The following is a 26,591-nucleotide window of genomic DNA, read 5'->3' as shown; positions in this document are numbered from 1 at the left end:
TCAGTTTCTCACTGCACCACACATGTTTCCAGGGCAATGCATGTTCATGAACGATGATGTTCTCCTATGTCTTTTCGACAGGTCAGTCAATCAGAGTTGACACTAGGACAAGTAATACTGACAGTACAACCATAGCATCCTCCTTCTTTCGGGCCACGGACGATGAACACAATGCCACAGACAATGTGCCCGTCCATCCAAAACATATTACGTGGTCACCACAACCCTATCCATCAGCTGAAGAACAAAAATCTTGCGACACTTCCAAATCTTCGCCGAATGATGATATATTTTACACCCCAGAAATGCTTCAAGTCCTTTCCAGTGACGACCTGTATTGTATTCTAGGTGTTACTAGGTCCCAAACAATCGACAGAGTGACTATAAGACGCGCCTATCTTTCTCGCAGCAGGGTTTGCCATCCGGAGTATGTTCCTTGTCACTCTTAGTAGTAATATCTCATTTTCACTTTGAACTCAGCAAATTTCCCGGAAATCCCGACGCGACGTCCGCCTTCCAAAAAGTCTCCGTCGCATACGATGTCCTCAGCAATCCGTCCTCGAAACGCATTTACGACTCCCGTCCTGCACACTCGCACCTTAAATATGACTTCTTTGCCCAGTCCTCGCCCCATGCGGATGAAACGCTGAAAGGTGTTCTCTTGAGCGTCTTGAGCGAATTTCTCGAAGGTGATTTTGAGATGATACGCACATTACTCAGTAAGCACATGTCTGCTTGCGTGTCTCACATACTCATGTCTCTACCTTCAGGGGCTATCGGTGACCTAAATCCATCACTTGAATTGGGTGACGACGGTGTAAACTCTGTTCTTTCGGTCCTCCTGAGTGTCCGTGAACGCGTCTTGAGTAAATTACCTGCCATACAATGTATAACTGATCTCACATCATCAACAAATAGCCTGCCGCACCTGTGTTGTTGCCCTCCACGGCGAGCTTTGTCGCGCTGTCGAGATACAAAGCGCCTTCCGCCAGCTTCCTTATTTTGATATCGCTGGCAGATCACGGCTCACTATCCAACTAACACGCATCACCGTCTCCCTACCTGTTACTCTCGAAAATGCCATGCAAGCTCAATACACCAATCCCACCTCTGTTCATCCTACGCACCATGATCGCGACAAGGACACAAATAAATTCGCCCTGCTTCCCCGGCGTGTAGTTCTTCTCATCAGGGCCATTGACGTAGTCCTGGACCGTATGGAACGGATCCTTGGATAGACTTGGCATTCTTCAAACACTGATTTTTACTGACAAATATATATGCACGTTTCATCTGTCTTTCACATTGTAGAGTTTGGCCTACCTGCATAGACTACTTTTATAGACAATACTCCTGATGTTCTGCCACATGCATGTATTCATACCACACTTGAAATGATCAAATTAATCAGCCTACATCGCATAATCGTACATTCTCCCACATATTACTCTTCAGACATGAGGATAAAATAGGTGGATTTCAGACTTGACTAGACGAGAGGGATAGAACGACGATGAAGACAAAGACAAATGAGGAGACCCGAATCAAGATGTAAAATTTGAGAAAAGAAACATTTTAGGTTCATAAAAAGGAATACAAAAAGAGAGCCTCATAAGAACTGTCCTCAGCGTGAAAGCTGAGACACGAGGAGAGAACGAACAGATACTATACATGGATAAGGTGATTAACCTTGATGCGCAAACGACATAGACCTCTGGCTCTGTGATGGATGATTCAGTAACAACCAGTGGAAAGACAGCATCAACGACTGACGACATTCATCCACACCTGATTACCATGAGGGGGCACAATCTCTTCAAGCATGTATGAATCCGACGATGGCTGGCACCCGTATGTTCCATTTGGCTGCGCCGCCGCCGCTAGCAGGTGGCTGTAACCCTGTGGGTCCTGACCAGCGTCTCCACCGGTAGCTCCGGCGTCACTATGAGGGCCAGAAACGGTACCGGGGGTAGCGCTCATCGGATTCTCAGGATAAAATGGGTAAAATAGCCCAGGGGGTACCTCTGCGAGTTTGTCCTGCGTAGTACTGTTACCCACAGATCCTTGAAGCCCTTTAACAGGGTTCGTGCTTACAGTGACACCACGCGGAAGCGGACCATAAACACCGGGCCCGACACCGCCATTTGAATAAGGTGGGTGTGACATCGTGGGAGTCCCCGGATGCACACGCAATTGCTGTTGACCACTCAACGCTGGTGATGAGAGCATCCCAGGTGAATCTGTCTCCCAATCGAGCTCAGACAGTAAGACAGGATCTTTGGTAGGTCCAACTGTGCGGAGGTTGACGTTGAGAACTTTCTCAGCGAGCTTAGAGATAAGAGGATGCCCGCCATTCAAGTCCTTTCGTTCCCAACGCCAACGGAAGCGTGGAAGCATGTCAAGTGCCATCCAAACGTCTTCGATCATCACCTGGCGTGAGAGGCGCTCGCAGTGAGACATGTGACCGTAGAGGATGACCATTGCCGCGATATGGAGAGGGATGGGAGAAACGAAAAAGGCAATGTCGGGGAAACAAATGAGCTGATTGTGGATGATGATAATGTTATGTGACGTGACGATAGCTTTAATATGTGAGTAAATCATCAAAAAAAAAAGGCAAATGACACATGCTGAAAACATACCATCGACAAGTGCCTTCGAACGGTGGTTGTAGTCGAGTTCCTTAAGACTGAACAGGGCACGAAGAAGTAAGATCCTCGCTATACCAAATTTGAGTAACGTCAGTCCTTGATCTTCTGTAATGTCCTGGACTAGCTTCTGTCGCCTCTCCAAAGGCCAGTCTTCAGTTCCTCCGAAGTACCACTTGTAGCTATCGGGGAGTTGTCTCCTGAACTCGAGCATGCTCTTGATGATCCTCGATGCGTGCCTCATGATGGTATCAGCACTCTGCCGTGAAGGAGCATAGAGGGAGTTAATGATATCCGCCTGTATCTCGGCGATGGGGTGAGAAAGAAGGAAGTGTTCAGAGAAATCAACATTCTGGCCCTTGAGTCCGTGTGTCGGGCGAGGCGTGTTGGAGTCATAGGGAGCGATGGCAAGTGGACGTCCGAGAAGAATAGAAGTGCCTCGGTCATGCACCATGACAGTACCCCAAAGCCGGATGCGTAGTTGACACTCTTCATCTGTGAAGGTGTTGGGTTGCGCCGTGGGATCATGGTGCAGACCAAGTTCGATTGAAAGGCGAACAAGACTTCCGACCAAGCGCCAAAGGGAGCGGCCTTGTCGCTGATAATTGATGGCAGCATTAAAACCCGTGATGGAAAGTTAGAATGGACATACCTCGGTGTACAGATACCAATGTAAGAGAAGCAGTGCCTGAAGACTGGAGATCGTGACACGTAGGTGAGGCTTGACGGCCAGCGCACGCTCGAAAAATTCATCGTGCTCAGGCCATATAGCAGGGAGCAGCTTCTTGGTATTAATCGGACTATCGCTGGGCGTCTTTTTGTCCTTATCAGCGATACTCCCTTGGTGATTCAACTCGCTCAACGTTCCAAGTGCCAGAATGAGGTACATGCTACAAATAAAGCCTGGATCATGTTGTACACTGTCCCCGTCGTAAAGCGCATTTAACTTGCGCTCAAAGTCTGACCGAAAGAAGACAGGGCGGTGGATGTTGAGGTGGTTGAAGTAAACGTCAACGATCTTGTTCGTCAACGAGCGATCCTTAGGCATCCATAATGTTATTGTAGAGGTGGATACCGTAGAAGAGCTACCAGCATTGCTGGTTGCTACAGAAACAGAAATCCATTTTGTGAGATCACGGGGCATCGATTGTTCCGTGATGCCACGATCACGCCCCGATGATAAGCCATTTGAGCCAACTGCAAGATCTTCCTTGTCACCTGAACCCAGGTGACTGTCGTTTACGATGAGAGGGTGAACGCCGAAGCTCTTGGCTAGTGCCTGTCAGCAAGATGAACGATGAGGGCACGAACGTCGCACAAAAAAAGACCGACCCTCGTAGTTGACATATCCAAAGACTGCGGATCTTGACCTTTGACTTCAACACTGGTCGTAGCAGCTACAACTGGAGGCGGGACTGTATGTGGCTGTTGTGGCTGTGGTTGAGGCTGTTGTTGCACCTGGGGCGGGGCCTGCATATGTTGTGGAGGAGGGGGAGGGGGAAACCCAGGATGAATAGGTCCGTAAGCGCCAGGGGGTCCTGGCATCGGCATATGTGATGGGTACCCATGCGGCATAGGCACACCGTAAGGGTATGCGGGGTGAACGAAAGGAGGCCCGTAAATCGCTCCAGGAGGAGGGCCACTTGGTTGCTGTGGGAACTGTGGGTTCGATTGAGCAAATTCAGGGGCGGGATGACCGTCGACCTCGATGCCCTCCCTCCGACATATCTCATCAAGATTTGCCATACTGAAATCAGAAATATGGCGTTTCAAGAGAGCATCGCATTGAGCGATCTGGCGCTCGATGAACTCGGTGTGACCTCTAAGAGTGAGGGTCTGTCTATGTCTATCCTCCTGCTGGCAAGGGACACCGGCAGTCGCGCACGCTGTACATTTAGGATGTTTCGAGTCGCACTGTATAATTCATCGTTGTGTCAGAAGAGAAGCTGAACTGGCGGACGGAGATTTGCGGTCGGTGTCTACCGACGGGACTTGCCTTAATTTTCTTGCTCCTGCATCGTGCGCAAGCCTCATGGGAGCGTCTGAGCCGTCTTGGTTCGGACGGTGAGCCAGCTTCATCGGAATTTGTGTCCGCCTTTCGTCCTCTCTTCTTGGAGGTTGTCGGCGCCTGTTGCTGATGAGGCTGATTAGGCTGTTGAAGCTGCTGTTGCTGTTGGTTTGGGTCCATATGAAGGGCTGAATGAAGAGACGATGGTACAAGATTGAGGTCAGTGTGCGGAGGCAGGATGTGAGTCATCTTGCACGCTGTGCTGGACGATGAGCAGGGCCTGTGGACACCTGTCGTTCGTTGTTCAGCACGAGCTCAGCGCGCTAAGTACTTGGCTAATCATCCTCCGTGCTTTGTGGAAAATGCCATAATATTCCCACGTACTTAGCCAAGTCATGTATGTCATATTTCTAATATAATCTATATAATTTCTTAGCGTGCTCTCATCGTCGGGAACCATGCCCTCACCTTCACTGCTCGGAGCCATGCACCACCAAAATGCATCAGCCTACACTCTTACTACCGTCCATCCCGATGATCCTGAAATTATGGAGTTTGCAGACGATAGAGCTCCCCTCCTTGCACCAGAATCTGAAACTGGCTCACTTTATGGAGCCACTCCTGCACATTTGCAGGCATCCCATACATCCTCCCCAAGATTATTACTCAAGGCAGCCATAAGGATGGCAGCTGTGTTTATACTCAGTACGATTCTCCTAGGTGGAACTCTGTGGTTGACTCTTCCCACCCTTGACGAGTATGTCCTTCGAACTTCCTTCTTGCTTGGCACATCTTATCGAATAGTAGAGCCGACCGGCCGTCACTCCGCATACCGAAATCATTTGTTCAACTACAGGCTCTCAATGTCATTTTGAAAAAATACCGTGACATCTACCCGTTCCGCATCGTAATATGTTATGCCATAACATATTTATTGTGAGGTCTGCTCTCTCTATGAAGTAGACAATCTCACATTTTCCTTAGCCTACAAGCGTTTTCTCTTCCTGGGTCGATGTATCTATCTATACTTGGTGGAGCAGTATGGGGTGTGCCGCGCGCGCTCCCACTTGCTTGTACATGTGTTGCTACTGGTGCAACTTTGTGCTACTTCATCAGTGCTGCGTTTGGTCCTGCGCTTCTCACCGTACCCAAGTGGAAAGCCCGTCTAGATAAGTGGTCGGACAAGATACGCGCACAAAAAGACAACACCATGTCCTTTTTAATTGTCCTCCGCATTGCCCCCCTCCCTCCGCACTGGGTTGTCAACGTAATCTGTCCCCATGTTGGCATTGGTATTGTCCCCTTCTGGATCAGCACATGGCTGGGTATCTTCGGCGTAACTGTCATACACACGACGATTGGAGGCGGTCTAGATGAGATGACGTCTGCTGCTGATTTCCATCTCATTTCGTGGCGCAACTTCTTCCTATTATCCGCAGTGGTAGTGGGCGTTCTCATACCGGTGGGTTTACGCTACTATTTCAAGCGCGAGATTGCTTCCGTAGCCGACGTAGAGCAAGGAGGGTTGGAAGAAGATTTTTCTGAAGAGACTGAGGATCATATCCTGGCAGCTGGTCCAAGAGCTCGAGTCAAAAAAACAAGATCAACACCATTGGTTGAGCTTTCCGACGAAGAGACCGATGTGTACTCTGAAGACGAAGACGATGTTATTCTAGAAGCAGGCCCAGCGATTATTATCAAGGCATCTGAAGAGCCCATACAACAAGGTGGTAGTAGTAGACGTATCGACTTCCTATAGCATGATGATGCGCAGTTTCGCTGCGTGTATTGGTATTCCTACCGTTTTCTCCCTATGCCATCAGCTAATCATATCTGTAGTTCCATGTTTAGACTGTATCTGGACTGTACAAGTAATATGTATACATGTGTTATCTGCTTACCAGCGTGTCTAGATATCATATGAGGCCCAATATTTTGAAACGCTTCGACAAATGTCATGACATAGCCACTTGGGATGGACCGGCGTTGTATCGATGTTTCATATCACCACGGTTTCTCCCCATACAAGGTCTGATGCAAAGGCAAGTACAGTTCCCTGAAATACTTGAGTTTGGATCATGGTTAAATGTCCGTGAACAAGTGGTCTAAATACCAATAATTGAAGGGATTGCTACCAAGTAAATATCCGGTAGACGATATTTGACGATGCTCTGATCCAGCAGATGAGTCTCAGAGCTAAACATTTGTGAAATATCTCTAGCTGGGTGATATGTTGGGTTAACGGTTGCTGAGCATGTAGTTGTAAGTATTAATACTTGCCAGCACTCAGTCTAGGTACGTCCGATGTTCACCATCACTGAGCCCACCTGGTGTTGCCATCATGTCATGAATGATGAATGCTGCAATTCAGGTGCTCGTTGTGCGTCCCGAGGGATTGAATATGACCTATACAGTGTCGACAGCCTATATTGTCTATCATGGTCAGTCACGATTCGACCAGCGGAAGGAACTTACTTGATTGGGGCATCACATGGAGGTGGCGTCAGGGACACGGACTCGCAAACCTTCGCTGCCCATGTTCCCCCGTTGCCTGACAAGGCATGCATTGGCCCTGCTATGCTATTTTTTTTCGCAAGAACAGTGGAACGGAGTTGATCATAAAGATCATGATGCCAGATCTACATATACAGATGATTGACCGCACCGAACTGTGTTGTTGGCAGCTTTAAATTTAGGAAGGTAATGAATTCATGTGCACTATACGCAGTTGCATGAAGTTTATGCTGGGAAATGGTTGGAACACGACTAGCAGGGAGTAATACCCCTGTGTTGTAATACTCCCTGAGACGGCATGACAGGAACATAGCTTTTCGCCCCTTCATTTTTCCATAGAGCGACAGAGACCCTGAAGTCAAGATTATCACAGACGTGCTACCTATGCCTCAGCTTCGCATCCAGTCTTCAGACGCAAATATACTGTATTCGGCATCGGAACTCCTTTTCCACGGGATACCCCCCAAGCACTCGTGTGGCAAAACTTCGGGCGCCAGGCCAGCTGAAAGCCTCATTGCAGGCACTGAAATAACAGGTTATTTCGGAACTTGACGATTATCCAGGCATTTAGAGTAAACGCCGGGAGCGTCCTCCTTAGTTGTCGGGTGATGCCCCGAAATGGTCAAGCTCGAGACGTTGCAATGTATAGCCTGGACAAAGCCAAGGCCCTGGCGGCTCGATGGCACCGTACCAACTTGTTAGGCCAATCCGACCGAAAACAAAACGCAAGACTAACAACACATTTGATAAGTAGCCCGATATCCAAATTTTAAGCAATTCCCAAACCGAAAGGAACTTGTGGAGTTACAATAAACGAGACAGTCTGCTCTCGACAAGAATCCGTGCGTGGAAAGAAAAAACAGCCATGATGATTAATTAACAGCAGACCACAAAGGGTCAAGCATTTCTGTTCCTGATTTTACAGAATTGACCAAATGTGGTACAAGGAAATCGGTTTGTCCTCGCAAGTTTCCGAAGTATATATGAGGTCGCCTGTAATATACATGCCTTGAGGTTTCATGATGTGCATTTATTCCACACATGTTGAGCTGGAAGCAAGGCTCGAGCTCAACGGCGTGGCCCGAGTACGTGGAGATAACATACCGGAGGCACGGCAAAAACCGATTAAAGCCAGTTCTCGCGGAGTGGAATTAAATAATGAATTAATGAAATTAATCATCGAAATAATTTCTCCCATCGCTAGCAACATTACCAGGAGGGATCTCGCGGATGGGAAGCGGAGAAGGACTGGAGAAAATAAGGCTAGGAAATCAATATTTTTAGAGAATGTGGCAATTGAGAATACGAATTTGAATGATAAAAAATAATAAAGATTGAAAGTCCGACGGCCACGAGCTGAGCACAGGCCAACCGAGCATTCGCTTCATGGTGTGAAGCGCCGTCTGCTTCCCACTGTGACTGCCAGCATCTCCCCAGCTGCACGCTATCCCAAGCAGCGTCCACTGCGTTAAACAGTGCCCTTGTCGTAGGTGCTAACGCCAACGACATTACAGAACACGACCTGCTCGCTGTCACCGTCGTAGAACTCATTAACTTGTATTACCCATCTTGGTGCAAGGCTACGACCTTGCATTATGGCCGATCGCATGCCCCAGTACCAAATGAATTCCTTGCAAAACTTTATCTCCCAGCAGCATATGCAACAGCAGTCTCAACAGCAGCAACAGCAACAGCAACAGCAGCAACAACAAGACCCTCAGATGGTCCCCGGGCTCCCTAACCCCGAACACAGTCGTATGTGGACTCAAATGCAGAACAACTATCGAGCTCAGCCGAATGGTGATGCAAATTCCGTTCAGATGAACTCACAAGTGAGTTTCTCCTACAATCTTCCAAAGTCATGTTCCCCCCTCTGCGCCATTTGCATTCGCTCACAGGACCCACCCCCACTCATGTTACTGATGGTCGGTTTGGGTACTGTTCTCGTCTAATCGATCACCGTATCTGCTATCATAAATTATACTATTCTGAGATTCATGCTTCCCAAGTCCAGTCAAGTCGATGCCTTGTTCAGGTCCAGTTTCCGTAATTACGTGTGCTGACTCCATATATTAGATGGCAGATCTCGCTCGAAACCAGGGGCTCGGCCATCACTCACAAGGTCCCTTGGTCCAACAGATTCAGCAGCAATTTGGTCTTGCATCCGCCCAGCGTGTCCCTCCCTCTGCTTCGTCCTTTCATGACCCTCAGTCCTCAAACCCTCCCTCCTCTATCATACCACCCAACTTCTCCTCTATGTCTATGAATACCCCACAAATGAAACCCAGCAATCCGATTCAGGCTCTGGCTAGCCGTCCGCTGCACCCCATGGATCGTCCTCCCAATCAACAAAACCAGCATCCGCCACAGTCTGCAATGCCACATCATATGCAGCAACAGATGGGCGCACAGCCAGGCTCCAGTCCGCCGAATCCCTCGGACATGTTTTCATCTTCCAACATGACTAACGTTGATGCAATGCATAGTTCTCCGCATCTGGCGGCACAACCTCTCGGGGCCCAAATGGGCCATCCAAACATGAGGGCGGCACCAGCCTCGAAGGTACCTACCCTCGCAGAGCTGATGCAAAGGAGGGATTATTTGCAATCAGCCATAAATAGCATGGAGCAAAATATCCAAAATGTACTCGCGCAAACGAGAGGTTTCCCCGATGAAACATGGACCGCGAAGCTGGAAAAGATGCGCACGGAGCTCCATAACCGCAAGACTCTCTTCCTCAGAGTTAATCAGGCTATCCAGTTGGCTTCAAATACCCCTGGCATACTTGGAGCAAATCTAGTACATCTGTAAGTTAGGTCGGCATATTGTTCAAGCTTCCTATTTACGCATTGTAGAGGTACAATGGCCTCTACTGCTGGTCGACCAGGTGTTACCCAGGGTGGCGGAGCACCTCAGCAACCCTGGCCACAGTCGTCCAGTCCCGCTTCAAATTTTGGGATGAACACTGGAGCTAGTGGTCCTTCGCAGATTCCGACGCCAGGTCAAGCCCATCCCATGAATTCACAGCTGTCCGGACAGGGTGGTCAAATGCAACGCCCGGTTGCTGTACCCCCACGCTCTGGCTCTACTCCCCAGCAGCTCCCTACGGGCATGCCCAATACGATGCCACAAAACATGCCTCCATTCAATCCCCCATCGGCTGCTAATGGTCAGATCCCGAATAGAATGGTCAACATATCGACACTCGGCGTCTCCCCTCTTGACAAGTCACACTTTGATGCTATGTACACGTCCTTTTGCAAGAGCCGTCACGTGGAGCCCAACGTGCACGTTCTGTTACCTGATAATCGTTCTGTTGACTTGCATATCCTGCATGTTCAGGTCTTTCGCGAAGGCGGCGCTCAATTTGTAAGCTCAGGACAATTTGCACTGTTCGAAGCATACTCATAGGTCACGAATCAGGTCACTCAACGTGATTGGTGGGCGGTCATAGGCGGTCGCATGGGTTTTATACAATTTCCAGGCACAGATACTGAGCCCGCTAAGAGTGGCCCCGGCATCGCACAGCAGCTTGCTCATGCATACAAAGAGCACTTGCAGGATTTCGAGAGCATGCTCGTCTTCACCGTTAGATCTCGCACTGCACAAAAAAACAATTTGTCACAGAACGGTGCTCAGAACAATGTTCCTGGAGGTGCCTCAGGGGAAATGGCCCACTCCGTTATGCGCCCTCCTCTCAATCCGCAAGCCATGGCCAATGCTGCACGTTTCGTCCATATGTCCGTTGGTGATATGCGTGCAAATGGCTTACCAGAGCAGACGGTCGCATTGATCGACCGGCACCGTTCGGACATAATGCGTTGGCACCAGCACAGTCGGTTGATGGCAACGAAGGCCAATCAGCAAGTAACCAATCATGAGGCGCCCGGTGAGCAATCGGGTATGTCCACCGCACATCAAGGAGGAGGCTTCTCGACCCAGATGTCGACTGCTGGTCCCAGCCTGGTACCCGCGCCACAACGAGGACAGCCATCTATGATGCCCAACGGCATGCAACCATCACCGATGACTGAGATGAAACCTGTTCAGTCGGGAGGAATTTTACCACTAAGTCAAGAACAGACCGCACATGCAATGGCCATCATCCATCAGACGAAACAAATCTTCTCATCCCGTGGTTCGTCACATTTACATTCTCGCCCCAGATTCTAACCCTCTGCAGGACTACAAACAATGCAACTGGTCACACTGCCAGATGATCAGCGAATGGAGTACAACCAGCTAATGGATCAGGTTCAGAAAATGACTCGGGACCTTGACGGAAGACTACCAATGTACTGGATTGTTTTGAGAGCGGATGAGATGATTCGCAGGCTCGTTGCAATCGTAAGCGCTCTCCGCTCGCATCTGCATCTTGTCACCTTAAGTACATTTTCTTTCCAGGTGTTAACGGTGGCACATCAAAGAAATCGTTTTCCAGTGGGGTCGCCACAAGTCATAATCGGTTTTCAGACTCTAAAGAGTATGTATACCCAAATACAAAAGGCAAACGAGGAATACGAACAAAGGTTGCAATTAATGAAAGCCGTCCTCACATCGCAGCAAATGGGTGGACATAGTGGTCCTCATATAAATCGACCTCCCCCACCTCCCCCGTCACAGCCTACGCCTCCTCAAACCCTTCAACCCCCCCCTGCTATAAGTCGCCATCCCTCCGCAAACCAGTCTCACCCACCTTCGCATCCTCAGCCACACCCGCCCATGGTCAAGAAACCTCCTGTGCGCGTGCCCCCAAGCCCTTCCGTCCCTGCGGCCATTGCCACAACAAGTGCTGTGCCGTCACCTACTCCGCCACCTGCAACTACGGCTTCCACTGCTCCCACTCCTCTGGCAGCCGCTTCCCCACAAACTCCGAAGTCTCCGAAGTCTAAACCGCCGAAGGCGAAGGTCCAGCGTGTTCCCAAGCAGCCTACTGCATCTCCCTCTGAACCCCCAGCAGCATTTAGCCCTGGCGTAAAGCGCCAAGCCGATGAGGATGTATCTATTCCCGCAGGTCCCTCCACCCAGCCCGAGTCTATGGGCGCACCATCTCCCAAGAAAGTGAAGACTGAAGATTGGGAGGGAGAGCCTAGCGAGGGACTCGCCAAGAGGCACCAGGAGGTTGAAAATATCAATACGGACGAGGACGCAAACGCTTTCATGGATAAGATGAAGGAGCTAGTCGCCATGACTGCCTCGACAGACGCCGGCGTGTACGACGACATCGCTCACACTCTCGACCGGATTTTGCAAGGTGCAGCTCAAGATCCAACACATATCGCCACCTCTGCATTCGCCTCAAGCATCGGTGGACCACTTTCGGAACTCTCGCCTCCAGCAGCCCCTAACGATGCATTTTTGGAGTTCCACGAGTTTATTGATTATAGTCGTTTCACTACTCTTGAAGACGAGGAAGACTCGAAAGCTCCTACCCCCGACCTCGTACCATCATCCACGAATCCTAGCCCACAGTCCAATCCGGATGCTGATCAGTCACAGGGTGCATCATCCCCCGGCAAAACTAAGATCGAGGAGCCCAGGGAAAGCAACCATCTCGATATTCTTCATATGGGAGCATTCAAGGAGATTGACGGCGGCGAGTCCGCTTACTACCAGGCATCAGATTGGAAATGGGACAGTGTAATGCCCGCACTTGACCAACCGTGGGCAATTTACCAAACTTCATGATAGGAATTATAGGGCGGAATCCTGGTTTGTTTTGTTGCTTATTTATGAATCTTCTTTTCTTTTATATGCTGGATATACTCGCTCGTCCGTGATGCCCTCCGTTACACTGATCAGACTTGTCAACTCTACGTCCTGTCATTCATACTACTAGTATCTTGGTTTCATGTTTCACTCACTCTGTATTTCTTAATGTTGTTCTGATTTGCTATCGTATCTTGCTCCGAAATCATCGAAACGTAGGAATTAATGAGCTGCTGATCTAGACAGCAGTAGTATAATGATTTTTGCGTGAAACAGTAGTGTACAGTGGTCCGTTATCTGTGTTCTCTACTTGATAAGTACTTTTCGATCAGGGGGCTTCCTTTTGGTTGTGAGTGTACTTGACCGTCGAGTATTATCAAGGATGCGAGCCTTCAGAGAAGATACAGGGTCCAATGTCGACCGAGATTGGGAACCAGGTGAAGATGATATCGATAAGCGAGGTCTCTTACTATTTCTCTCTGTTTCATACTCCATTCTAGCCCTCGCCCATTCGTCTCGTGCCTGATGCTTGGCCTCCGCATCATCTTCAACGAGTTTTAACTCCTCCGGTAAGCCGTATTTGCCTTTGATCATGTCATCATCGACGCGCTTCTGTGCCTCGATCTTCTTCTCTGCACGAAAACGCTTGCGCACCATCGATGAAAGTGCGTAAGGATCGTTATTATAGTGATCTGAAACACCCTGTAAGGCCTCAATTCGTGGTATTTGCACCTTAGCGACATGATTTTGGGCCTCGGTTGTCTTCTCGAGCGCTGCAAGGGGATCCGCGGGACCAGCTTTCCCTTCGGTATCTGCAATCTTTGTAAGATGATGATGAAGGATATGCAAATCGATACATACCGTGAATAGCAAACCCGCCGTTCTCCTCTGGGTCCCAATCTTCGTCCTTCTGACGAGCACCTGAAACCACGACGTAGCGAGTGTTCTATATGATATTAACATTGTAAAATAGAGCCAACCACGCCTGACTCACCTTCGGGTCTGTCTGGATCTCAAACCAGCCATCGCAGAGATGACATTTGCAACGGAACGAGTAGATTGGAGTAGAATAGTAGGCACCGACTTTCTTCTTCTCCGCATTATACCGGACGCCCATGCCAATGTGGTTGTTGCATGTTCCACTACAAATCTATGAAATTGCTGTTTCTAGATGCTATGATTACGACGCATACCACCAGATGTTAAAAGGAAGCTCGAAACGGGTTATAAGAATGCCCTTGTCCAGTTTACGTGCTCTGTCGCCGAGCGCATGTTTGCCTGTGAACCATGAGAGAAACAACTTTGTGCAGGAAATTGATTGTGCATACCTCTGTACGCATTCAAGCTCTGGTGTTTATCTGGATCATAATCTGGCGGATAATACTTGTTAAATCCTAAGAAAGAGAGCAGGATTAGTCGACGATCTGTCGTACGCTAATACCTACAGATCCAACACTTGCCTTGCATGACTGTTTCTAATGGGAACTCCCGGAGTTTGCCGATACATGAGCAATCTCAGTAAACCTTAATTATCTCTCTCATCAACACACAAACCTTAGGTGCGCATATCTTGAGCATCACTTTCAAACTGCTAATCATCTGTCTAGTCACCTCTGACTTATTCCAAAAAAAATAGTCCAGAATGAGTTACGTCGCTAAGGACAAGGAGTACGACGCAGCAGGCGCTGTCCCCGCTGCCAAAATTCATAAAATTCGTATTACCTTGACGAGCAGCAACGTCAAAAACTTGGAAAAATGTTCGTGCACTTCAGATTATCACAAACATATACTTAACCATTAAATATAGTCTCCGCCGACCTCATCAACCGTGCAAAGGACAAGCAGCTCCGTGTCAAGGGCCCTGTCCGCCTCCCCACTAAGGTCCTTAAGATCACAACCCGTAAGACTGTCAGTATCACGACTATATGATATACCTGTATCTCATCGACTCTTGCGTTCCTTAGCCTTGCGGTGAGGGTTCGAAGACCTGGGACCGCTACGAGCTCAAGGTGCACAAACGTCTCATTGATTTGCACTCCTCCAGTGAAGTCGTCAAGCAGATCGTGAGTCTGAATTTTTTTGTTCCTACTACCGGTTCCTCATTCTTTGATTAGACTTCTATTAGCTTGGAGCCTGGTGTTGAGGTTGAAGTCACCATCTCAGCTTAGGTATCTTCACTGTATGTATGTTTGCTGTATGACAAGGCATTGCCGTCCGACACTTTGTTCCACATCGTGAATTGTATGCTTTCATTCCGAAAAGAGCGTGTAATTTGTTGTCGTTGGGGCACCTTTTAGGCATGGTTGGCGGGAAGTTAATAGCCATCAAGTGCCTCGGTGCACGACGGCTGTATGCATTGAGGTTCTGAGATCCAATGATAATCAACTATGATGTTCTTTCATGACTCGAACTAGGATCGTGTTCTTCCTCATCTTCCTCGTCATCCGAAGTCTCCTCGTCTTCACCGCTATCCTCACCAATTCCACTCCCCTCTTCAACTTCAACTTCCTCCTCCTCCTCCTCCTCCTCCTCCTCCTCCTCCTCATCCTCAGACTCGCTCTCACTTGCATAGAACTTGTTCAAATCCCTCCAGTCCTTGGTGTCTTTTGGTGTTGATCCCCCTATGGGCGTGAGCACAACTGTTGAACCTGTAGGTGTGGGCACACGTTGGGACGAGATTGCCTGGGATGAAATCGCTTGAACCGACAAGGCAACTTGGGGTGCGTCGTCATCACTATCACGCAACGCAGGGTCAATTCCCTGTTCCAGCCACTCGGGGAGATCTATCACAGTCTCATCGTCATCGTCATCGTGCAGATGCAAACTTTCACTCTCCATCACGAGAGAAAGCGTTCCGAGTGGACGAGCGTCTGCAGAGGACTGGGATTAGTTGGACATGAAGAGAAAGTGAGAAAAGTAAGTGTGGGTCATAATCATAAACGAGCCCTTCGTCGACAAAATCAGAACTCAAAAACACACTCACCAGCCACCAGCTCCTCTTCAATCGTTCCAGTCTTTCCCTCAAATAACACTCGGGTCACCTGTTCCCTTCTCAACACCACACCCGGCCTTCCCGCCTGCTCTTCCTTATTCCAATTTTCCCCGATGCCTTCCTCATCATTACTGCCCATAATACCCGTAACTGCACCAACAAGAAGTGTCCTCAACATCCTCGCACGGTCACGCACGTCCCAGTCTTCATCGTACCGAGCTAATGTGAAAACATACTGTGCCAGTAAGACCAGTGTACGGTGCGTGGGCGCGAGCAGTATTAGTTTCGCGGCAAGAGTGAGTGTCTGAAGCTTGACTAAGGAAGCCTGGTAGGAGTTAGCATGAGCAGGGATATTATGAAGTGGGTTAAAACCCACCTCAGTGTTGAAGCTCCTCGCTGCCTTGCGCAGTACATCTGGCGCCCAGTCTGCCACACCTTCAACCGTTGTTTTCGTGCCTGTGACTGACCCGTATTGACCGACGAGCCATAGCACGCAAGCTCGCGCGTGGGGGTGCCGGATATCGTCAATGCGCTGAGCCAGCTGGGCAATAATGGAGAGTGGAGCCTGAGCTACGGAGGTCGATTCCGTGCTCGTGAAGGACAAAGGTGCAGCTGATAATGAAGTGGAGATTGATGGCGTCAGCGAGGGAATGTATGATGTAAGGAGAGCTTGCTGCGACGAGAAAGGAGTTGGGAGGGTCGTGGTTGAGGTAGAGGAAGGTGTGAGAAGTTGATTTTGGACGAGGGACTTAAGAACGAGGACTGCATTTGAGACGATGGTATCTATGCAATCATGTAAATTCGAAATATAAGGAGATTCAAATACCGCGCCGACCTTGCTTGCTGTTGATCATTCCCATGAGTGCAGTGAGGCATTGAGGCGTGGACGAGGGAACGAGGCTGGCAATACGTCCAATGGCGTGAATCGCATCTCCCACAACAGAGTCATCTGTGTCTTGAGCATAGTCCTGTATACCCCATGGGAGTTCAACAGTAAGGACAAAGACAACGACATATAATCAAATGCCAGGCGTGGAGTCAAAGGGTATTGGAAGAAAACCAAAAAGAATGGCAATTAGTAACCCCTACCTCCAAATAGGTGAATAAACGTACCATGAATTCTCGCAGTAATGTCTGATGATTGTCAACTGTGCACAATGCCAAGAGAACGGAAATCTTTCTCCGCTTCACCTGCTCTGCATCATCCACACGCACGAGAAAGCGGTTGTGTGAAGTAATGAATAAAACCTAAATATGGATACAAAGGTGGTGGATGTGCAATTCATGCAAGGTCAAGTCGAAAGGAGAATGAAATAGTCCACCGATGAATCCCATTAGCTCTTAATCCAGATCTTAGCAGAAACACATACTGGATGTGAACGTGCGACGACGAGTAAATAAGCCAGTGCAACACGCTCGACCTCACGCGACACGCTGAGGAGGCGAAGGAGAGGTGCGCTAATCTTTGAGAGCATCGATGAAGGAGCAAGGTAGTAGAATGCCCGTGCGACAGCAAGAACAACCTAATCACTTGGTCAACAAGATTTTCGTGGTGGAAGTGGATCAGTGTGCGCACGGCAGGGTTCTTGTTCATGAAAAGTGGCTCCGCGCAGGCTAGCAGCAACTTCAAATCTTTGTCAACCTCTTCACCTTGTCTCTCGCTGGCGGGAACGGGCTTGGGTAACATGGTCCTCACGTATCGCACGAGTACGCGGAGAACGTCGACCTGGCCCCATGCATCAATGTCCGGCAAGGCACGGCAGAGGCGGCGAAAATGCACGTGGAGAAGGTCGAGGCGAGATGGCGCAATGGTGTCGAGAGCAAGAACAGCAGTCCCAAGTGAAAGCGGAGAGCGATCGCGCAGAAGAATTGTCATAATATCGAGCAGAGTTGGATGGTGCGCCTGGTCTACTCTTTATACATACGTTTTGTGATTCGTGAAAAGGATATTGAACTAGGTTAGGTTAGGCTCACTTGTATACCTTGATCACGGCCAACGCAGCTGCCTTGCGAACGTATGGGCTCGGGTCTGCAGCGGACTTGCGGACAGCCATAAGTACGATGGTAGCAACAGTAGGAACACGAATTCCGCTCAGCACGCGAAGAGCCATGGCGCGTATGAGAGGGCTGGGGTCAGCGAGATCCCGCTGGAAAGTATTGATCGACAGCAATGCCAGATCAGGTTCAGATGGTGCACAACGAAGGAGGTAGATGTACACCAGCTTGCGTAGCTCGAGGTTCGGGCTGGCTACGTTCTTGACTACAGCAGGGAAATATGAGGAGACTGGCCGGTTCTTTGAGATGAGCTGAGGAGAAGCAATGTTATAATTTCTATACAGATGTTACACCGACTGGCACAAACCGCGATCAATCGTTTCATGGCATCCAGCTTTTCACGGTCGCTGCTTGATTCGAGCTGCTTTGTTATATTCTTCGCCTTGTCGTCCGCCATGTCAAACAATGAGCTCCCGCCCCGTGTTAACGACAAATCCCGGGTGTGCTCAGCTATTGTCTCTTGAATCCTCATCCCAAGGCGTGTTGCATTCTCGCTCAGAGCGTTGAGGTTGATCCCATCCATCGTTTGGTGTGGACATGCACGTAAGTCTTAAGGCTTAAGTTGAAATCGGTGTGATCATGATCTCACGTGCCACCAACACGTCGGAGTCAAGCTCAGAACTTCAATTTCATTTGCCAATAAGGCCTTACAGTGGGAGTCTGTAAATCACAGATGGTCGCAGTGGGAACTGTTCTCAAAGCCTGGAAATGTAGAAGCAGCGTACAAAGGTTCGCAGAAAATCACTGAAGTAAGCCGAGTCTATCATTGAATAGAAAGGTGCAAGAGCATAGACTATCAAGGCTCGAGTGATGCAGGGAATGTTTCGTTCTCCCTCTGCTCGTCCCACTTCGCTACCTGGACATGACAGCATATATAAGGAATCAAGCTCTGCACCAAGGTATTGAACACCTACCCATTCATCTAAAGGAACAAGAGTCAAGACGATTAACGGAACTTAATAGAAAAGGAACATACTAGGACACAATGAGTTGTAGGCGCGCTTAAATTGTTTGCATGGTGCGAAGTCTTCACCCTTGGCGGCGACGCACTTAAAGTAGTCCGTGTAATTCTGGAAGCTGTTGTAATGTAGCACGATCAGAACAAACGATGCATGCTAGAGATAAGTCGCTACTCACCAGTGACGCGTCTGGTTGGTGTTCGGAAAGCGAGCTGTATCCAACCGAAACCAGTTAGCTGGGGTAAAACATGGACCAAGGAAGAGTAGGACGCACCGTCAAAGCCAGCAGTTTGAAGGACGTATTTGCTAATACTCTGTAAGCATAGAGTAAGACCGACAAGAATAATGTAGACAGACCTCGACAGATCAGCAGCCTCAGAGTCAGACATTTTTGTGTGATGGATGCGGTCTTAGAAACTTGAGTCGGGTTTGGACGGAGTATGTCGATTAGTCAGCATGTCACCTTAGATTTCACCGTGACACAACTGCACAGTCTGCACAGACACTCAATTCCTATTTAAACGTCATGGATGCTCTCAAAGCTGAAATTGCACTCAAGCGCAAGTACGTGCAGAATGATGCAGAAATGCGTCCGTCCAAGTACGTGCGTCGCGGTGAACTTGAGCGCATAAAAGAAGAAGAAGAACGGCGAGCACGCGAGGAGAAAGAAAAGGAAAGGGCAGCGGAGCAGGCGGCAGAGAGGGACGCTGCACTAGCCAGAAGCAAGCAGAAGAAAAAGGTGATATCATGTTATCATATTTGCTGCTAGCATATTTATGGGCTGTAGCAGGTCGACACTTTCTCGTGCTCCACTTCTAACACTCCTTTACCGGAAAGTCGGGACCCAGACTCGACAATTTTAGAGGGTTTATTTAACATTCCCAACAATGAAGCCATCCGCCGACTGCGAGCCAAAGGCCAGCCGATCCGACTTTTTGGTGAAAGCGACCGCGACCGGCGCCTGCGTTTGCGTGCTCTCGAACTCATCGAAGAGCGCGGACATGAGAAAGCTGGCACAAATGACTTTAGGAAGGCACTGGAAGATGTTGAGAGTGTTGAGAGGGAGTTGAGGGCTAAAAACGATAAGGGGAAGAAGAAAGAGGACGGAGAAGTGAGCAACAATGCTGGGAGTGTAGCCATGGTGGATCTAGGGTTGTTAAAGACAGATCCGGACAAATTGTACCCCGTCATATACTACGCACTCAAGCGGACGCTCAAGGAATGGGAGGAGGCAATGGATGAACGACCAGGTATGTCTTGCACAAGTGTTAACTTTATGTCTAACAGGAGATACAGAAAACGTCAAGCGGACTCACCAGGGCAAACTGGCTGCAGCAACGCAAGTCCAATCTGCCGAGTATCTAAAGCCGCTGTTTAAAACACTTCGTTCACGAGTGAGTCTACCCTTCCACTTTTCTCGATCATTTCATTTCTTGTCTTTGTATATAATGTTCGAATTTACTTTATGCCACTCATAAAAACTTCACACATAACGTTGTTTGTTGTCACCACAGACTTTTTATTTTAAAAGTGGAATCATTGAGCTGACACTCGATTGTCTTAGAATCTACCGCCGGACATGCTTGTACGCATAGCTGAAATAGTATATTACATGCAAAAGCGGCAATATCAGAGAGCAAATGACTCGTACCTTCGGCTGTCCATTGGAAATGCGCCATGGCCGATTGGTGTTACGATGGTGGGGTGCGCATTTGTCCTCCATTCTTACCATCACGTTCGTCTCATTTAAACGACTTGCTAGTATCCATGAACGTTCCGCGCGCGAAAAGATCTCCACAGACCAGGTTGCGCATGTGCTGAATGACGAAGTCAGCAGGAAATATATACAGAGCCTCAAACGGTTAGTCTCATTTCTTTTGTATATTTCCTTTTCATTCTTGCTTCACTCCAAGTGCCAACTCGGCTGATGCATCCTCTCAGGCTCTTGACGTTCTCTCAGACAAAATACCCACCAGAGGACGTTTCACAGCTTATGGGATAGTTGAGTCTACGTTGGTCGTGTTTATGCTGCTCTAGTAGAGTGCTTGTGTGTTTATCATCTGTACTGGACATTTTATTAAGCTGATTATATATCTCATAGCTTGGCACATCCTAGTGCAAATTCTAGGGTGTCAAGATGCTATGCGTTCCGGTGACCCATTTTCTATCTGGTATCGATAGCGATCTTCATCGTCAACCCGATCACAATCGCCCCTTGCGCCCTTTCTTCCCTCGCGCCGACTCTTCGGCGGATTCAGCAAGCGCGTGTCCTGTTTCGCGGATGTGTATAAATAGCTTTGTACGGCTCTCAAAGGGTGATTTGCACACGTTGCAAACCTATAAGTATGTCAACACAATAGAACCATTGCGCGTATGGAGATGTGCAGACCATGCTGTGTTCTGCCTCGACAACATTGGCGGCTTTCTTCGCCTCTCGGAGCTTTCGTTTTTCCCGTTTTGAAAGCTCAGGCTGGGAAGACATCACTTCCTGAGAATCATCCCTACTTTTTGGTGGAGGGGAGGATGCTGGCGCATCGCTTGATGGTCTTGTTTGGGGCTTGAATTTTTTCTTTTCATCTTTTTTGCGTACTAGTTGGTCATCCTCAGCCGGGAGTTCCTCTGTGGGTGAACCGACTTCATCTTCGTCTCTGTTTTCGAGTACCGGCTCTGGAGGCGTTGGTGGGGGTAGAGGAACGAACTCGCTATCGAAGTCTCCATCCACCTCCTGGATCTCGTCGCTTTCTCCCTCCTCCGGTCCATGCTGGAGTACTTCTTCCTCTTCCCACATCTCTCTCTTCAGTCTCTCGATCTCACGCATGTGCTTCTTGCTACGCTCGTGGCTGTCCCATGCAGCTTCGCTGCGAAAAGTCTTCCCGCATGCGACACACTCCCATTCCTCTGTGTTACCTTCACCTGCCGCCCATTCGAGGTCGGCATCAGCATCATGATCCATACCCCCTGTTCTTTGCCAAGCTTGCTCTACATAAGGTTTGGCAGGCTGGGGGCGTGGAGTGGAGGACCCAGATGTGGGGGCTTTAGCTTCGGATAAGACTTTGTTGGCTTGAGATTGTGCAGCCAGATGAACCTTGTATCGCGGGTCGCGCTTGCGAATAAAAGTAGCCAGTTGCTGCGCACCGAAATTTAGAAAATGTTTTAGTAAGATGTAGCTGTAAGCAATCACTCTGATAGTCTCATTATAGTCCTTTCGCGCCTCATCCCTGGCCTTTTTGTTGTCTCTCTCCATGAGCCTGAAAGGTGTTCAGCCATATAATGCGAGAAGACACTATCACTCACCGTCGCACTCGGCGATCGGGTGCCTCTGCAAGATTCCACTGTTCCGTCCATACGAAATCCTTGAGAGTCGCGAAGTTAAGCCACGCATTGTAGAAATTGCGTGCGGCGGGCGTATTTGTTGATTTGGGTGTGGACCAAGGCCAGGAGGCGTCTCCAAAGCTGGGATACTCGATCTGGGAAATGAGGTTCTCCTCCTGTGCCAAGCGTGTAAAGAGATTGCGATAGATTGTGAAGAAGCTCTGGTGGTGGTGAGTATGAGTAGTGATCATGATATATGTATTATTGCGGTTATGTGGGGCAATGCATTATACGTGGAACGCACATTCTCGCTATCGTCAAAGCCTGACCAGACTGTCGCATCAAAAAATCGAGCGAGATGTCTGACAGTCAGCCCCCGGTCGCGGGCACGGGGAGGTGGGGCGCCTTTTCGGATGTCCTCGAAGACGGCCTCTGCATCAGGTTCCGGTGCCAGAGATGCTTTGTGAGAGTCATACCAGGCTCTTTCCTACTTGCACGGTACAGTCAGGAGCTACACAGAGGAACGCATAAATAGCAGGTACCAACCTGGTTATCACTCAACACCTGTCGATCCGACATGCGATGAGCCTTCGACTCATCCTTGAGGGTGAGAAATCGCACCTCATATGCTTGCTGAATAGCGGCGAATCTTTTGGTAGCACCTTCGACATCATCTTTATTCTTGTCAGGATGATGAACAAGGGCTAATCTTCGAAAGGCTTTCTTGAGGACAATTAGACCACGGATACTGAATCAGTGACACAAAAGTTGATGTGAGACGCATCATACCTTGATCTCGTCGCCGTTTGCCGATTCCTCGACACCCAGCAACTCGTAGTAGTCAGGGACTGCATCTTCGGATTCAGTGTTGCGTCCGGTGGATTCGCGTGCACCCATGAACGTATGAGACTGCTCTTAGTATCACTGCGATCGCAGTACAAAGATACCGCGCGCCCGTTAGAGTGTCCAATTGCTCCCGAAATCACACACGTACAGGACCCGTCGTCACTTCAAAGTTCATCAAGAATTTTCGTTCAACCGGTTGAACCAAGTCGTTCCAAGGAACTTTCCAAGCTATCCCACTAGCTCCTCGTTGTCTGCAACATGTCCGACTTCTTCAAATCGTCGTCGTCGTCTAGTTCTCCGTCAGGTATGTGACGTGCAGCTATATTCTGACTGCTACTCAGCACATGCTTTGTAGACATGACTGCAAAAAAAGAAGCCGTGATGAATGGTGTGCGCTCCGAGATTGCCCTTGCTAGCGCGCAGGAGCTTATAAACGTGTGGTCCCTACTCTCTCTACTAGTGTCCACAGTAACAAAGGCTTTCAGAAAACGAATGAGAAATGCTTCGCTAAGTGCATAGCGAAACCTGGGACCTCCTTGTCTAGCTCAGAGGAGGTGAGTGTGCTCACAGAGTTCGCAAGGTAGATGCTGACATTTTCTCACATCTAGACATGTTTGTCTCGATGCCTCGAACGTTACCTGGAAACATGTGAGTGTCTGACCAAGATACCCTGGCATGCAGCTGCTCACGGTCTCGCAGTCAACATAATTAGCAAAACCTACAGTGCCCGCTTAAGCAGAGAACGCGAGCAGCGGCAACTTAATCAGATATAGTCGGCATATTGTATCTATACCACCTCCCTCCGTCAATCGTACTTTCATTTTAGTTGTTCATCAATCTCACCTGCATGTCATTAAGGCGGCTCCATTCTCGACCCTGAAATCACGAGGCTGGCATGGAGGATTTATTACCATCTACTGTGCAAGCTATGGTGTATGAAAATGTGTCTTTGTGTTTGCGAGTAAGGTATTAAACAAAGATGTATACCAGCGTTCAACGAAGGAAGGTATGCTTCCCATGGAGCGTGGAATGACAGACCCCGTACCAAAGATGTGGAAGCGAAGCGGTGCAGGGTATTAAAATGTTAAAAGTCAACTTGCGAAGCGAAGGTGAATGAAGTTTGTACCGCAAATGAAGGCGAAAAATTATTGGGCAACCCATGCGAAGTAGCGCAAAGGTCCAGGGTGTTACAATTTTTGATCAAAGGGTTCATCTCAGATTCATATAGTAAACCAGGTATTGAGTTAATGAGGCTCAGCCTCGTGTGCTGTAGTCATTTGTGGGAGGATAAAATGGAGTTGTCAATAACGGCGGCGAAGGAGAAACGAATGGTGTCTGGGAAGAGGAACTAGGGGTTGGTCCATTGCTAGAGTATGGAGAAGTCATCGACATAGTGCCATCATACATATGATGCACTGGTGCGGATGAATAAGAACGTGGGGGGACACTATGGGTATCGGTTGGACCGTAGTCGACTGGGGATTGAGATTGTTGCGATGCACTATGCGATGACGCGGAGTTCGCATATTCCGAGAACATCGGTGAATGAGACGATAGGTGGATGGACGGGTGATTACGGCTAGAATACGGTGAGAAAGATGATGAAGCGTACGGGGCTGAGTGTGGCCCTGGGGTTGGATTGACAGGCAAGTCCACAGCGAGAGGCTGGTGACTAGGGCGATGGAGATGACTCAATTGCATGGTACCACCTGAAAAGGATCTTCTCCTTATGTGAACAGGACCTTCTGCCCTTCTAGAGTCGCTGACATCTCCACCGTACGGGTATGCGGGTCCTGTTAAAATTGCCATGGGAGGTTGGGGGACCTCCATGAGAGGTGGCGGTGGCTCCTGAGAGTAATAGGACGGTGAATGAAGGCGAATATCCGACCCAGAAGCATGGGCATTCAGATGACGCAGAATGTGTGCAAGCTGTACCGCTGAACCTATCAAGTCATGACGCAGGATCTTAGTGGCTTGTTGTCCTTCCGTCCAATCCGCACATTTTTTCCACTGTCGGGTAGGCCCAGGACTCGAGAAGGACTCGAGGTAAAAAGTTGGCGGTTGTGAAAGGATAAATGAAGCCAGTCCTGACCCTGGCGCCGCGTTTGTAAATTCCGTATGAACGATAATGTCGAAAGGAATTTCCATCTTAAAGCCATAGCCCGCCGAGTGGATGAACCACGTCAAGCACCGCTTGCCGTCACACAGGTAGGCCACGAGATCATGCTTCCCTACAGCGGTTGCAATACGACGCCACGTCCCTATAGACAAATCATTACATGGAATGATAGTCACCGCTGGTAGCAAAGACGGCATAAGTAGAGAAACCAGGCTCCAAAAGTTTGGCAACTTACGTTCGTCTTCATGTATGAGGCTATGTAACTCTGCTTCATATCCGGTCGCCAATTCTGGGGGAGTATCTGGTGGGGTTTCAGCGCCGTCCCCTCGACCCTTCTTGCCATCTTGCAATTTGGCCTTTGCGCGTCTGAGGGGCCGTTATCAGCGGTGCTTGTGCGCTGCAGAGAATTTACAGACCTGTTTTGGAACCATATTTGTGTTTGTCGTTCCTGCATGCCCAACAAATCACTGATTTCTTTCCTCCTCGCTGCGGTGGGACTTCTGTCCATCGAAAAGAAGCGTTCCAAATGGATAAGTTGTTCAGGAGTGACACGTGAACGCTTTCGCTTCTCTCTTTCCCACTTGGCACCTACGCCGCTGATGGACTTTGACCTCTCTGGACCAGAAGATGGGACTTTGCCAGAATCTGCCTCGTTGCTGTCTGATAACGACGCGGAGCTGGGTCGGACGGTCCCAACATTGACCGGAGACTGAGCTGATGAACTAATGGGAGAAGGCGAACAGTCTGACGAAGTATGGGGATTTTCGCAGTGTAAAGGATGCCTTGGCAGTTCATCCTGCCCAACATAGCCTGCACGTGCCATATGCATCCAGAGACGAACGCACAAAATGCGCTCTGGAGTACAGGTTTCGTACCCAGCTTCCAAGTCTAGCGGCAGAGGTAGGAAGCAGAAAGCAGACGATCGCAGCAAGGGAGGTTATCCCTTTTACTTGTTTATTTGGGCGGCTTTTGGTGCAGTTGTAAAAACCGGAGATCGATTGCCCTAATGTCAAGTTGTTGAATTGAATGAGACGCAATTCAGGCCCTTGTAAGGACAAGGTAGCCAGAAACGGTCAGAGAGGTGGCAGACCAATCGTACGCCAGATCAGGCGATCACGCAGCCTACTCAAAAGGCAAGTCAGAAAGGAGAATGATGGGTCGCGCAGGAAGATTCACGCATGGAAGGAGAGAGGAAGGTACGAATCAAAGCCAAAATAATGGAACTCACCGGATCGGGGTACCAACCAAGGAACCGTAGTTGGGGGAGATGTCTACTTCCGTGCTGCGACGGTTGAACTACGCATCCATAAAATTTGATGTTCTGCGTAGAAAACTCTTGTGCAAGTTCGACAGAGTGAGATGAACTTGAACGCGGTGCCCAGAGCGTTATAAAGTTTGCTCCATGGTTAGTGTTCTAAACAAGCGGAAT

General features: G+C 49.0%; 12 protein-coding genes across 12 annotated transcripts; 6 read left to right on the top strand and 6 right to left on the bottom strand.

Moving 5' to 3' along the window:
• Window positions 1–3: 3 nt before the first annotated feature.
• F5147DRAFT_25267 (DnaJ domain-containing protein) lies at window positions 4–1,500 on the top strand. The gene is made up of 5 exons (XM_041428846.1): window positions 4–81; window positions 136–427; window positions 481–719; window positions 771–866; window positions 919–1,500. Exons 1-5 carry the CDS (start codon window positions 54–56, stop codon window positions 1,236–1,238), a joined length of 975 nt encoding a protein of 324 aa, XP_041286364.1. The 5' UTR covers window positions 4–53; the 3' UTR covers window positions 1,239–1,500.
• F5147DRAFT_724353 (fungal-specific transcription factor domain-containing protein) lies at window positions 1,417–5,096 on the bottom strand. Its single transcript, XM_041439036.1, has 6 exons — window positions 4,645–5,096; window positions 3,981–4,562; window positions 3,301–3,927; window positions 2,643–3,246; window positions 1,774–2,582; window positions 1,417–1,720 (listed from the first exon to the last, which is right to left on the bottom strand). Exons 1-6 carry the CDS (start codon window positions 4,903–4,905, stop codon window positions 1,685–1,687), a joined length of 2,919 nt encoding a protein of 972 aa, XP_041286363.1. The 5' UTR covers window positions 4,906–5,096; the 3' UTR covers window positions 1,417–1,684.
• Window positions 5,097–5,114: 18 nt separating this feature from the next.
• F5147DRAFT_780178 (uncharacterized protein) lies at window positions 5,115–6,415 on the top strand (the record flags this gene model as incomplete). Its single annotated transcript, XM_041442415.1, has 3 exons — window positions 5,115–5,413; window positions 5,464–5,592; window positions 5,641–6,415. The coding sequence occupies 3 exons, from the start codon at window positions 5,115–5,117 to the stop codon at window positions 6,413–6,415; spliced, it is 1,203 nt and encodes a 400-aa protein (XP_041286362.1).
• A 2,112-nt stretch (window positions 6,416–8,527) lies between these two features.
• F5147DRAFT_620166 (uncharacterized protein) lies at window positions 8,528–13,119 on the top strand. Its single transcript, XM_041432601.1, has 6 exons — window positions 8,528–9,002; window positions 9,247–9,977; window positions 10,026–10,539; window positions 10,594–11,305; window positions 11,354–11,517; window positions 11,575–13,119. The coding sequence occupies exons 1-6, from the start codon at window positions 8,766–8,768 to the stop codon at window positions 12,856–12,858; spliced, it is 3,642 nt and encodes a 1,213-aa protein (XP_041286361.1). The 5' UTR covers window positions 8,528–8,765; the 3' UTR covers window positions 12,859–13,119.
• F5147DRAFT_724343 (DUF572-domain-containing protein) lies at window positions 13,120–14,365 on the bottom strand. The gene is made up of 6 exons (XM_041439035.1): window positions 14,340–14,365; window positions 14,208–14,273; window positions 14,073–14,157; window positions 13,874–14,021; window positions 13,741–13,825; window positions 13,120–13,691 (listed from the first exon to the last, which is right to left on the bottom strand). Exons 1-6 carry the CDS (start codon window positions 14,344–14,346, stop codon window positions 13,186–13,188), a joined length of 897 nt encoding a protein of 298 aa, XP_041286360.1. The 5' UTR covers window positions 14,347–14,365; the 3' UTR covers window positions 13,120–13,185.
• A 78-nt stretch (window positions 14,366–14,443) lies between these two features.
• On the top strand, window positions 14,444–15,141 carry F5147DRAFT_724338 (ribosomal protein S10p/S20e-domain-containing protein). Its single transcript, XM_041439034.1, has 4 exons — window positions 14,444–14,636; window positions 14,687–14,787; window positions 14,844–14,942; window positions 14,994–15,141. The coding sequence occupies exons 1-4, from the start codon at window positions 14,522–14,524 to the stop codon at window positions 15,045–15,047; spliced, it is 369 nt and encodes a 122-aa protein (XP_041286359.1). The 5' UTR covers window positions 14,444–14,521; the 3' UTR covers window positions 15,048–15,141.
• Window positions 15,142–15,264: 123 nt separating this feature from the next.
• F5147DRAFT_780174 (adaptin N terminal region-domain-containing protein) lies at window positions 15,265–18,449 on the bottom strand (the record flags this gene model as incomplete). Its single annotated transcript, XM_041442414.1, has 9 exons — window positions 15,265–15,749; window positions 15,863–16,196; window positions 16,248–16,654; window positions 16,707–16,839; window positions 16,985–17,119; window positions 17,242–17,394; window positions 17,448–17,784; window positions 17,846–18,177; window positions 18,234–18,449. The coding sequence occupies 9 exons, from the start codon at window positions 18,447–18,449 to the stop codon at window positions 15,265–15,267; spliced, it is 2,532 nt and encodes an 843-aa protein (XP_041286358.1).
• A 273-nt stretch (window positions 18,450–18,722) lies between these two features.
• Window positions 18,723–19,274, bottom strand: F5147DRAFT_748184 (cytochrome c oxidase subunit VIb; the record flags this gene model as incomplete). The annotated part of the gene is made up of 5 exons (XM_041440033.1): window positions 18,723–18,778; window positions 18,903–19,003; window positions 19,064–19,097; window positions 19,160–19,191; window positions 19,243–19,274. 5 exons carry the CDS (start codon window positions 19,272–19,274, stop codon window positions 18,723–18,725), a joined length of 255 nt encoding a protein of 84 aa, XP_041286357.1.
• Window positions 19,275–19,353: 79 nt separating this feature from the next.
• On the top strand, window positions 19,354–21,040 carry F5147DRAFT_24971 (Prp18 domain-containing protein). The gene is made up of 6 exons (XM_041428833.1): window positions 19,354–19,624; window positions 19,676–20,135; window positions 20,182–20,279; window positions 20,450–20,589; window positions 20,648–20,746; window positions 20,827–21,040. Exons 1-6 carry the CDS (start codon window positions 19,412–19,414, stop codon window positions 20,885–20,887), a joined length of 1,071 nt encoding a protein of 356 aa, XP_041286356.1. The 5' UTR covers window positions 19,354–19,411; the 3' UTR covers window positions 20,888–21,040.
• Window positions 21,041–21,087: 47 nt separating this feature from the next.
• F5147DRAFT_748182 (DnaJ-domain-containing protein) lies at window positions 21,088–23,094 on the bottom strand (the record flags this gene model as incomplete). The annotated part of the gene is made up of 8 exons (XM_041440032.1): window positions 21,088–21,222; window positions 21,275–22,012; window positions 22,067–22,133; window positions 22,180–22,418; window positions 22,502–22,684; window positions 22,744–22,761; window positions 22,819–22,920; window positions 22,987–23,094. The coding sequence occupies 8 exons, from the start codon at window positions 23,092–23,094 to the stop codon at window positions 21,088–21,090; spliced, it is 1,590 nt and encodes a 529-aa protein (XP_041286355.1).
• A 52-nt stretch (window positions 23,095–23,146) lies between these two features.
• On the top strand, window positions 23,147–23,920 carry F5147DRAFT_724317 (Tim10/DDP family zinc finger-domain-containing protein). Its single transcript, XM_041439033.1, has 5 exons — window positions 23,147–23,347; window positions 23,399–23,478; window positions 23,529–23,597; window positions 23,652–23,691; window positions 23,743–23,920. The coding sequence occupies exons 1-5, from the start codon at window positions 23,302–23,304 to the stop codon at window positions 23,814–23,816; spliced, it is 309 nt and encodes a 102-aa protein (XP_041286354.1). The 5' UTR covers window positions 23,147–23,301; the 3' UTR covers window positions 23,817–23,920.
• F5147DRAFT_724314 (uncharacterized protein) lies at window positions 23,921–26,353 on the bottom strand. Its single transcript, XM_041439032.1, has 3 exons — window positions 25,579–26,353; window positions 25,398–25,528; window positions 23,921–25,340 (listed from the first exon to the last, which is right to left on the bottom strand). Exons 1-3 carry the CDS (start codon window positions 25,989–25,991, stop codon window positions 24,298–24,300), a joined length of 1,587 nt encoding a protein of 528 aa, XP_041286353.1. The 5' UTR covers window positions 25,992–26,353; the 3' UTR covers window positions 23,921–24,297.
• Between the last annotated feature and the right edge of the window lie 238 nt (window positions 26,354–26,591).

Source organism: Suillus discolor (assembly GCF_016758755.1).
Source record: "Suillus discolor strain FC423 chromosome Unknown F5147scaffold_100, whole genome shotgun sequence".
Lineage (NCBI taxonomy): Eukaryota > Fungi > Basidiomycota > Agaricomycetes > Boletales > Suillaceae > Suillus > Suillus discolor.
Note: the sequence above shows the minus strand (reverse complement) of the source record. Positions and strands in the feature narration are given on the sequence as shown.